General features: G+C 36.0%; 3 protein-coding genes across 8 annotated transcripts in view; 2 read left to right on the top strand and 1 right to left on the bottom strand.

Moving 5' to 3' along the window:
- LOC104731402 (stigma-specific STIG1-like protein 2) lies at positions 352–1,337 on the bottom strand. Its single transcript, XM_010450774.2, has one exon. It carries the CDS (start codon positions 1,193–1,195, stop codon positions 701–703), a length of 495 nt encoding a protein of 164 aa, XP_010449076.1. The 5' UTR covers positions 1,196–1,337; the 3' UTR covers positions 352–700.
- On the top strand, positions 4,226–8,372 carry LOC104731381 (splicing factor, suppressor of white-apricot homolog). 6 transcript variants are annotated; one of them, XM_010450738.1, is made up of 5 exons: positions 4,226–4,612; positions 5,252–5,409; positions 5,857–6,645; positions 6,736–8,096; positions 8,215–8,372. In XM_010450738.1, exons 1-5 carry the CDS (start codon positions 4,345–4,347, stop codon positions 8,228–8,230), a joined length of 2,592 nt encoding a protein of 863 aa, XP_010449040.1. In that variant the 5' UTR covers positions 4,226–4,344; the 3' UTR covers positions 8,231–8,372. The 6 variants fall into 6 exon arrangements, with proteins under 6 accessions (XP_010449040.1, XP_019092001.1, XP_010449057.1 ...); XM_019236456.1 differs by lacking the exon at positions 4,226–4,612 and adding an exon at positions 5,550–5,635; XM_010450755.1 differs by lacking the exon at positions 4,226–4,612 and adding an exon at positions 5,550–5,752.
- LOC104755203 (serine/threonine-protein kinase BCK1/SLK1/SSP31-like) overlaps positions 10,975–11,310 on the top strand; it is an 8,406-nt gene continuing 8,070 nt past the window's right edge. The window contains exon 1 of the mRNA XM_019231135.1: positions 10,975–11,283. Within this exon, the coding sequence (XP_019086680.1) occupies positions 10,975–11,283 (309 nt within the window). The remainder of the gene's footprint in view (positions 11,284–11,310) is intronic.

Genomic DNA, 11,310 nt, shown 5'->3' with positions numbered 1-11,310 from the left:
ATATTCTTTTATGTTTTATAATATTAGATGACAAAAAAAAAAGATAAGTTACTAAAGTCATGTTTTAAAAAACGAGAGTTTCGAAAACATAATATATTTTTGTATCGTTATTCCGTTAAATTTTACTAATTACAATTAAATTCTAGAATACAATTCTACTCATGATTTAAAGAAAACCCTAAGTGAAAAGCAGAGGAATGGATTAAAAAAAAAAATTCTTCTATCTTTATTCTTTAAGTTATTTTGTAAAATATTTGTTCTTTTATGTTCCATTGAGTATTCTTGCATTATACCAATTAGAACCTATTTTTGCTAATAAATATTTGGACCAGCTATGAGGAAAGAGACTTTATTTTATGAATTATACGTATAAAAAACATTGTTCACGAAATTATTATGGAGCGTAATTTATACACTCTTATAAAACCTTAATAAAACAGCAGTAGTATTGGAACGAGGATGTTCCACTTTATTCGTAGACATTAGAAATAGAAAAAATAATCTCCTTTATATACCCCTCAAAACATTATGGGAATCCAAAAATACACACACACAATACTTTAATTAATTATTAAGTAAATAATTAATTGGACCGACCTTTCTTTAATCAGCGTCCATGTAAATAAATCATCCGTATAATTTTACTTAAATTTTTTTTTTTTTTTTTTTACGTTTTGGCGTGAGTGAATGATTTGATTCATCACGCGTAGTTACAGAGACCGTAGACGCAGAACTCGCCGTCATTGCAACGATGGTTACACTCACCGCAATGGCGTTTATCGTAAGCCACGTAAACGCACTGACCGCGACAACACGTTTGTCCGAACTTACATTTGGCCTTACACGCACCGCAGTTTTTGTCGTCGGTTGATAAATCCATACACTTGTTGTTGCAACAAGCCATTGTAGCGTTTGCTCCGGTGCTGTAATAGCTGCTGCTGCAGATTTCATTGTCCTTGTGGCAATGATCAGCTGCGTTTGGGTTACGAGCTTTTGGTCCTTGACCCTGGTCGACTTTCTCTGCCAAGAAACGACTCGGTCTGATCTTAACCGCTCCTGGCGGTGTAAGATCCTTGAAAGGGTCTTCGAGAGCAAATGTTGCGGTCGTGGTGGTGGTAGTTTTGGTGGTGATGATGGCGATTGTGACAACGGTTGTCAATGCAATTGTCACGAGTAGCTTCATGAAGTGGGCCATTTCTCTTGATCTATGAATGTGTTTGTGAGTTAGAGCGAGAGAGATTGTTCTTCTTTTGTTTTTTTGTCTCCTCCTTTTTCTTCTTCTTCTTCTTCTTTTATCGTTTATGTGAATGTAGAGACAGAGGAAGAGATTTGGGGAGAGAGAGAGGTTGAGTTGTGAAGAATTGAGGAGAGGGTGGACTTAGAGTTTATAGTTGTGATCGAGACGAGTTGACGCGTGAAATGTGGTGAAAAAGGTTAAGTAAGGTTTCAAGCGATCGATTTTTTCTTGGGGAGAGGCGTTTTTTTTCTTCTCATTTCAGTAATAAATTATTTTTTATGCGCATGTACATGCACATGCTTATTTGCTTACGTTGGGGGTGTATACACGCGATTATAACATAGAGAGTAAAAAAAACTAATGTGTTCTACGTAATTAAAACATATTAATTCAAAAGAAAAATCAATATATAGTAGTTTTAGACTTCCTCTCGTACAATAATGTAGCATTTGTAATATGTTACTTGTGGTGAACATTTGAATTCATTATCGGTTATCGACGCTAATTTCCGTAATTTACTTTGTTGATCAGAATGTTTTTACACTTATAGAGGGTTTAATTAGAATATTCTTATCATAGAATGTAATCAAGTTAGTTAAAAAAGAACTGCAAATTATGATGTCAACATACAAAAATAGAAAGGGATGGGTAAAATTAAATTTGCGTACGCGTGACGAACCATGACTGAATGAATCCATCGCCTAGCCCTCATGGGCCGGTCCGAGACGATTCAGGCGAGATGCAAGGAGAAGCAAAGGCGTCCATATTTTATATTACAGTTTTGTTTGTTTAATATTTAAAAACAAAATTTACTTGTTGATTTCATTTGTCGTGAAAACCACGAACCACTAATTTATATTTCCAAATGAAGCAACTTGAAGCTATACATCCACTAATAGACACTTGCTTTAACTTGAATTCTAACATTCGGACCCTCATACGCCCCAATCAACCACACTTATATGATTTAATAAAATGAAAGGCCACAATTCTTACATTGATATTTGTAACAATAAAATATTCAAACGATTATGTAAATTAGAAACTTATAAATTAATACTTTAAATTTTAGAAAGATGAGCGAGCCAAGCCTTCTGTTCATACTTCATACCACTCGACAGCGAGTAAATTTAATGGGTGATCATCGATTTAATGTGTAACAAAGTACAGATATGATACGAGGCACGAATATATTTCAATCAAATAAAAGATCTTAAATCAAAATTTAGATTAGTCTCTGCAGGATTGTGTTACTAGGCCCAAAAAAAAAAACTTAAACATAATTGGGCAGAGTTCCACTTTTGAAATGCAATGAACAAACTATTAGAAACTACTAGCTAGATAATTGAAAATGGTCAAGTGTAAACTGATTTGTATATCGCATATTTACAAGTATATAATCTATGTCCGATACGATACGAGTCATTAAAGTGGAGTAACATAACACTGTCATTAATTCACATTATTTTTCATTCTTCACTCATGCTCAATTCTCTTCTCCATGGACCTTCATTAATTCTTTTGTTTTTAATCATTAGAATAATTGATCCGCTCTGTATTGATATTTCCATATGATGAGCTGATTTTGAGTAGGAAGTCCATGATTTCTAATATACAAACATATGCATAGTGGAATACGATCCATGATGTCCCTTACTTACGATGATGACCATTTAAACTAATACAACTTGGTTTGTTAACTTTATGCTTTTGCATAAATTTACAATCCAGATTCAGTTTCTGAAACATTAGTTATCTTTATTATCACACTGAACTTTGAATATTTCCATATAGTGGCTTATACTAATATAAATATGCAAACCGGCCATCGGTGAACCAGTATATGAAATCGTCTATACATCGAACGATCGAAGGAAAATGTTGAATAAACCGGTCAAAGACTTCCAGAAGGCACAAATATTAGATTCGTTGTTTGTTTGTTTGTTTATAGTTCAAGAAAGCTAGCTAGCTAGCTAGCTATGAAGCGAGGTCAACTCTCTACTCCAATTTGTTAAACAATGTACAAACTTTACGTCACAAAAGTCAAACACCATTCCCTTGTTGCCGATTGGTCATCTTCCGACCTATACACGATATGTATAATCTATTGTTTCTCTACGATATCTTTCTGTTGCATTAACTATTAAGCCACGCGCAAACTCCTTTTTACATTAATCATTTTGATATCTATTGATTTATTTATTTATAATACACACTAATTCATTATTATTTTTTTCCGAAATAACTCGTGTAAACAATGTGCCATATTAAGTTGTTCAAAGTTCAAACTAGAGATTTGGTTATTCTCTTTTTTCTTGGTTTGTTAATTTCCAAGAGATTTCACTAGTTTAATATTAATTAGGTTTAGTATAATTAACATAAAGAGGTGTATTTCTAGAATACACCACTTCATAAGTGTAAAATCTCCAAAATCTATCGTAAGTGACCAAAATGTTCGTGTCCCATTGGTTTAAGACTCATGTTAATAGTTATAGCTTGTCACATGTTTGATGTTTTGTTCTAGTATCCAACTGATACCTTCTTCTTCCCTCATCAACAATTGCTTTCAAGCCATTAAGACTCCAACGAAGGAGGAAGGTATTATACTATTATTACTCTACATAATCGATCATAGAAGGTTTTATAGTTCATGAGAACAAAATCACAAGTTGGTTCCAAATAAGCAGAGTCGAATGAACAAATCCTACACACTCTTAGAATAGAGATTTTAATGTCGCAAGTCGCAACATATTAAGAACAAGATGTGTAATTAACACAACAAAAATTCACTCAAGGTTTGGGTGGTTTTAAATTTAAAAGTTAAGATTATGGGGGTAAATATATAAACTTTTATTACTATGAGGACGAAAAGGCAAAACAAATAAAAGGGCACAATGCACGTCGTTTTCTTCATTCAAAAACGGCAACCAACTCGTCGATATACGATGTCGTTTTCTATCGACCTCAGATCTCTCTATCTAATTGAAGTCATCACAAATCTATAGGGTCAATCACGAATTTGAAACATCCAATTCCCAAATATACACAGACCCTAAACCCTTGGCTCTTCCCCCAAATCTCCATTGCTTTGGAAGAAGAATCGCACAATGGAACTAGAGATCGTTGGTCGTCACGCTCTTTTCTTCGACGACGATTCGATGGCAACGTTTGTCAACTCCCCGACGGCGCTCGTTGACTGGAACAGCCTCTTTATTGACCGCTACGATGTCCGTCACCTCCTCTCTTCTCTTCCTCCTCCACGTATCAAGCGCCGTCGTCCGATTTCAGATGATCCTGACTTGGAATCGGAGCTCGATCGCGAGCGTTACCTCGATTTACCGGCGGAATCTCCATCTCCGTCGGATGATGAAGATGGTAAGGATGAGGAACTTCGTAGATATCTGGATATATCTTTAGTTTATTGAGTTGGCTGGGAAACTCGAACTAGCTATGTTCTAGAGAATGATAACTAAAATTTACAGGTCGAATCTAGATTTGTGTGCCTTCTTTCGAGATTTGTTATTGAAACATTCAGTAGTCATTTATTATTGTAATTCAGTATGTACATGTGTGCGCGTATATAAGCTAAAGTGGAGAATGGCTCTATCTAGTTTTACAGTGAGGTCCATATTTTTTGTGCGAGTTGGATTATGTATTTCTAAAAATATGAGAGTATCGCCATCGCCTGATCCCATGAGAATCTTGTAGATCATGTTAGAGGGTATTTATTTGGAAATCATTTTGTATGCTTATCTCTGTACTCCATGGTCGATGCTTGCTAGGTCTCCTATCGAAGTCTTATGTTGCAAATGTTTTCTGTTTCTTCTGATTATCGCAATCAAATTGTTGCACGGAGTTATGGTGTTGAAAAGAAAAAACATGAAACTAAGAAGAACACTGGTTTAGGGAGTACTTATTCTTCCAGAGTATTTTAATTTTTTAGGTTCGCTTTTTTCTTTACTCTCAAATTATTATCCAGAAAATTTATCGTATTTATTTCACTTTGTACCCCAGATATGAATGACGAATCAGCAAATGCAAATGCCGATGGTTATCGTGCTGTCCCCTTTTCATATGGAAGCTCCAGTGATTTCAATGACCAGAAAAATGCTGATACGGAATCTGGATTTCACCCGCCTTTCCCCTTGCCTGATTATTTACTTCAAAACCTGGTAAGTTACTGCTTTATCAGATTGTTCCCCTTAGCAATATGCCGGTTTTGCTCACTCATTTGGTACTTAACTGATATTGGCCACGTAAACATCTGAAAGGTGCATATGTTATTCTAAGGACTACCATGTCTAAGTTTCAGATGCTCGGGGAAGAGATGGAGTTGTCTAAGGTTGTCATTCACATGCACCTTGTTTCCTTTCGCTGCCGTGACAAGGGGCAGTGCAGGTGGGATTAAGATGATAGAAATTCATGACTTACCAAGAACCTAAAAACTGAGTGCACATCAGATGATGCATATCTATACAGTTCTGATATTTGCAATTTATGGTTCTCGATACTTATGTGAGATTTTAATATGCATATACCTGTGAGTTGCCAAAGGTTCATTCATCATTTTTCACATTACTAATTGTTTTTCTTGTACATTTTTCTTTTCCTTTTTTCAGCCTCCAACTGAGAAATTACATCAGATCATCACAAAAACTTCAAGCTTTGTAAGCAAGCATGGTGGGCAATCTGAAATCGTCTTGAGAGTCAAACAAGGAGGCAACCCAACATTTGGGTTCTTGATGCCAGACCACCATCTTCATCCTTACTTCAGGTTTCTTGTTAATCATCAAGAGCTTTTGACAGAAAAGTCATCTGTAGAAGAGAAAAAGAACGAAAGTGAGAAGGACGGTGGAGCTTTGTCATTGCTTGGTTCAGTTTATGGGACTGTAGAAGATGAAGATGCTAACGAAGAGTCTGCAAATGACTCTAAAACAAACGAGTCTGCCAAAGTAGATGATGGTGTTAAGGTAGCTGATTCCAATGGACCTGAAGGGTTGAAAGGAGCTGCAAAGATTGCCACAGAGAGAGATGCAGCCTCTAAGCATTCTCTACCGTTGAATGATAAGGCATCTTTCATAAAAAAAAATCCTTCTGTCAGTGCAGTAGATGTTGTAGAGAGGAAGCAGATCAATGCAGAAGATAATGCTACCAAAGTGTTTTTGACGTATGATAAGTCGCAATCTTCTGCAATGCTGGCTCCACCCAAGCCTGAACTGCAGATTGTGGAGCCGACTACGGAGATGAAAAGAGCGATTGATAAGATAGTAGACTTCATCCAAAAGAACGGGAAAGAACTAGAGGCGACTCTTGTTGCGCAGGATGTGAAATACGGGATGTTTCCATTCTTACGTCCAGCTAGCTTATATCATGGATATTATCGGAAGGTTCTCCAAGAAGCCGAAGAGGTAATTTTATTTTCAACTGCTACGAATTTAGTGTGTTTTCATGTGCTTTTATCATTAATATTGTAACACGTTGGTTGATTTCATTTGCAGTTGAAATCATGCGACAAAGGCGTCATTACCAGAGAGGAAGACGTGAAGCAAAAGAGGATGGACGATGCTGTAAAAGATGGCAAACATGCGTTTGGGAGTGTTTTATCAGATGATTCTGCCAAGAAAGAGAAACCAAAAATGGTTAGTGACAAACCAAAGGTCGAGTTGCACAACGAACCATTCAAGCCTGTCCAACCACAGATGAGGGTGAATGTTGATGCGAATACTGCTGCTGCTATTCTTCAAGCGGCTAGAAGAGGCATAAGGAATCCCCAGCTGGGGATTCTATCAGGCAAACCCATGGATGAGACTTCTCAGAGCCCCGGAAATGATGGAAGTTACCCTTCATCTAAGTCCCCCCCTGATTTGACGAAATCTACAGGTCAGTTGATCTCTGGCTCAACTGTTGCTAGTGAAGCTGATTCTTCTGAAGCCTTGTCTAAGGAGCAGAAGTTGAAGGCAGAAAGATTGAAACGTGCAAAAATGTTTGTGGCCATGTTAAAACCCGAAGCTCAGCCAGTGCAACAAGCTGAACCGTCGCAAAGTGTATCGCTCAAACTGTTGGACTGCGGGATTTCTGGATTAGGTGATAAAGCTGCCAAAGAAAGAGAAGGTAGCTCAATTCCATCTGTAGCTGAGACAAAATTAGCAGATGATGGTAACTGTGAAAGACGATCAAAGAGGAATTACCGCTCGAGATCACAGAGAGATGGAGATATTAAGATGGAACAAGGAGAAGAAGAAGAGGAAGAGAGCAGCATGGATGAAGCTACAGAAGAAACCAGGACCGATAAGAAGCATTCATCTAGTAGAAAACGGCATAAACATAAGAAGACACGATACTCTTCCAAGGACAGACATTCTCGGGACAAGCACAAGCATGAGAGTTCCTCGGACGATGAGTATCACAGTCGTTCACGTCATAGACACAGACGCAGCAAATCTTCAGATAGGCATGAGGTGTATGATTCTTCTGATAACGAGGGTGAGCACCGACACAGATCTAGTAAACATAGCAAACATGTTGATTATTCCAAGGACAAGCGTAGCAGCCATCATCACAGATCCAGGAAGCATGATAAGCATCGTGATTCATCTGATGATGAACATCATCGTCACCGACACAGGTCAAGTAGACGCAAGCACGAGGACTCTTCAGACGTTGAGCATGGTCATCGACACAAGTCTAGTAAACGTATAAAGAAAAACGAGAAAACAGTGGAAGAGGAGACTATTTCAAAGTCAGATCAGTCTGATCTTAAAGCTGCCCCTGAAGATAACTTCCCGTACCCACAAAACGAACCAACTCAAGTTTCGGATGAGCTAAGAGCCAAAATCCGTGCCATGTTAGCTGATACCTTGTAAGTATCTTTTTAACTGAACGACTCTTAAAGACCTGATAGTTCCATTTCGGTGTCTACTAAGTTGACAATGTCAAAGATATAGTCCGATCGATTAACGGGTTGGTTCGGTTTTTAGGGGAAATGGTCGGTGAGCATCTGAAAAGCATAGAGGTCATTCATAAAACCCGATGCTGACAAGCAAGCCCGTGCCCACGAGAAGAGTTGGAAAACTTAATTTTATGTATTTTCGACATACTATTTTGCAAACTAATCCATGTTTTCAAAGTCGGATAACTAGTTTTTGTTTATGTTAAAGAGAAAAAAAGGGGTCACGAAATCACTCTGGAAAATCAAAGAAACCACTCTTATTATATACTTACATTACCATTTGAATGTGAAACTAAAAAGTTGCTACGGACGTAACAGCATTTGCAAAACTCCTAAAACTTTGAAATCTCTCTATTCGTCTTTTTTACGTTTCCAAAAAACTTGCAACGGAAAAAACATGTACCAAACTAATAATAAAAGTGGAAGAAGAACAAACGTCTCTGTTCAAGAAACCCTTACACTAAAAAAACGGTATTATTATGATTATTATAACATAGCGTGATTTTACTTGTTAACTTTTTCACTTCACGCTTTCAAAACCTTTTTTGCCTTTAGATCCCAATCACATGTATGAAGCCGCGTTTTGTTTTAGCCCGTCCATCACCCTAAACCCAAAAAAACAAAAATTGATTCCCAATTATCTCTATTAAAAAAGATCTCTAGAAGCTAGATTCATATACTTAATATATAATCTAGAATTTAAAATAACAAGAACGATCTGAATCCAACTGTATTCTCTAAGCAAATTAAAGTAGAGATTCGAATAAATTTTCCCAACACCTTCTTCTTTCTTTTATAAAAAAACCTTTATCTAATAGAATCTTCTTGTACATAACCCCAAGCTTGCATTCGTAATAAAGATAAAAGACCATTTGGTCCATTTCACATAATAATAAAGCTCCACATTTCACGTTTCAGTGCTTTCACACTGTTATTGCCATGCAACGTTTAAACTTTACAGCAGCAATTATAAAACCTTTATATATTCTAAAATGAATTACAACGGAACGGTTGATACAAGCCAATCAAAGAATAAATTATGATATGTAGAAGTGTAGAACAGTCAATTTAATGAAGAAAAAGTTGATTTCAACTAATTTTGTTAGTAGTCGAAGTGTAATTGTTAACTTTACAGCTGAAGAAATAAGAAGTGTAATTATTTAATTTACAATAGTAGTTCCTTAAAACTTTATTTTCGAGTTTCAATTTTTATTATTAGGTATAAAAAATCAGTAGAAATTGAGAGATGGATAATCGCCTCAGCAAATATTTTGTAAATTAAATTTTCTTTTAATCATAAATTATTCCCCACGCTAATCCCGCACTTAGCTTGTGATTCGGCCACGTGGCCGGATTATGTAACTTGTGTTTTAAAAAAAAAAAAAAATTTGTTAAATCTCGTTACGCTTTTGTTGTGTGTGTGCCCTGATTGGTGGATCGAAGTTACGGCGCCGTCCACTCTGGCGTCATGCCGTCAAAGCTGTCATCTTCCAATCTTCTTTCGCCACGTGTTAGATTCACACAATACACATCCCAAATTGGCTCTGCCACACAAAATGTTTGAGAAATTAAATTTTTAAAGGGTCACAAAAAAAGTAAAGATCTCTCTCTCTACCAAATTTTTGTGTGTTTTTTTTCATCTACCAATGTCATAATACATTGATTGTAACAAGTATTATACTAGGATACTACATTATAAATTTGGGATATTTGTTTCTTTGGTTTTGTTAGATACTAAATAAATTAGAAGAACAATGATACTAGTAATTGACACGCACACAAAATTATTTAAAACAAGAGTATATGCATTAGTCACGTATCTTGGATAAGAATGTTGTGGTTTTTGGTAATACCATATTTATCAAACTTATCAATCATAAGTTCTTATCACAAACTTTTCATAAGTAAAACATTATGTTTATAGAATGGTATATCTAATGGATAATAATTGATTGAAACTTTGATGCATGGGCAATTATCCATATCAAAAATATTTTTTACATTTTGTACTTTTCTGCTTCAATTATGTGCCAATCTACCAAACCAAAAACAGTTTAACATTTCTGCGTTAACTACTTTTCTTTGACGTGAACATAATCAAATCACTAATGAATATTTTACTTCCATTAATTTGATCTTCTTCCCAATATTTATAAAATGGATTGAAAATTTAAAGATTCGTTTGTATGATGCTAATTATTTATTAGTTTCTTATGGATAAATCTGTGGTTTAGATCTAACCAATATTATTTCATCCTAATATATTCAAGATCATGATTAAGTCATGGTTGTTAAATTTTTTAAAATGGAAGAGAGAACTTACCAATGATCAACTCACTCAAGTCATATTCTTTTATTCTTCTTTCTTTTTTTAACGACTCGCATTTTGAAATTGGAACTTAAACGGCTGTATTAGATCTATAGAAAGCAATCATCTATAATTAAAAAAAGTGGAAGATAAGGTAAAGTTTTGGTGCTTAATAATTGGAGGATAAGCAAAAAAAAAAAAAAGAGATTAGAATAAAACCTAAAAAAAGAATGTCATCTCTGTTCAGACTTTGTATTAAGGCACCTAAACCCCATGCCAAAGTCATATTACAATATTTACATACACACAGTCACACACCAACAACACATATACTTTGTGTGAGTTTCTGTTTCTATATAAATAATCACATCACTTAGTCTTTGCTTTAACATTTTAAACCTCTCTCTATCTCTCTCTTTCTCTACTACTAGTTCATTTCTCTCTCTATCTCCTCTGTTTTTATTTTCTTGCTCTGTTCCAATGGAGGAACAAAGCTGGATAAGAGGACCAATCATAGGGCGAGGCTCAACAGCTACTGTCTCACTTGCAATCAAAAGCTCCGGTGACTTCTTCGCCGTCAAATCCTCTGAGTTTTCTTCATCGGAGTTTTTGCAGAGAGAAGAGTCGATTCTGTCGAAGTTGAGCTCTCCTTACATAGTCAAGTACATTGGCTCTAATGTAACGACGGAGAACGACAACAAGTCGATGTATAATCTCCAGATGGAGTATGTTTCCGGCGGGAGTATTCACGATTTGATCAAGAACTCCGGCGGGAAGTTACCGGAGCCGGTGATTAGATCCTACACTCGTCAGATA

The sequence above is a fragment of the Camelina sativa genome, chromosome 2 (assembly GCF_000633955.1).
Source record: "Camelina sativa cultivar DH55 chromosome 2, Cs, whole genome shotgun sequence".
Classification (NCBI taxonomy): Eukaryota; Viridiplantae; Streptophyta; class Magnoliopsida; order Brassicales; family Brassicaceae; genus Camelina; species Camelina sativa.
This window is presented reverse-complemented; position numbering and strand designations above follow the sequence as displayed.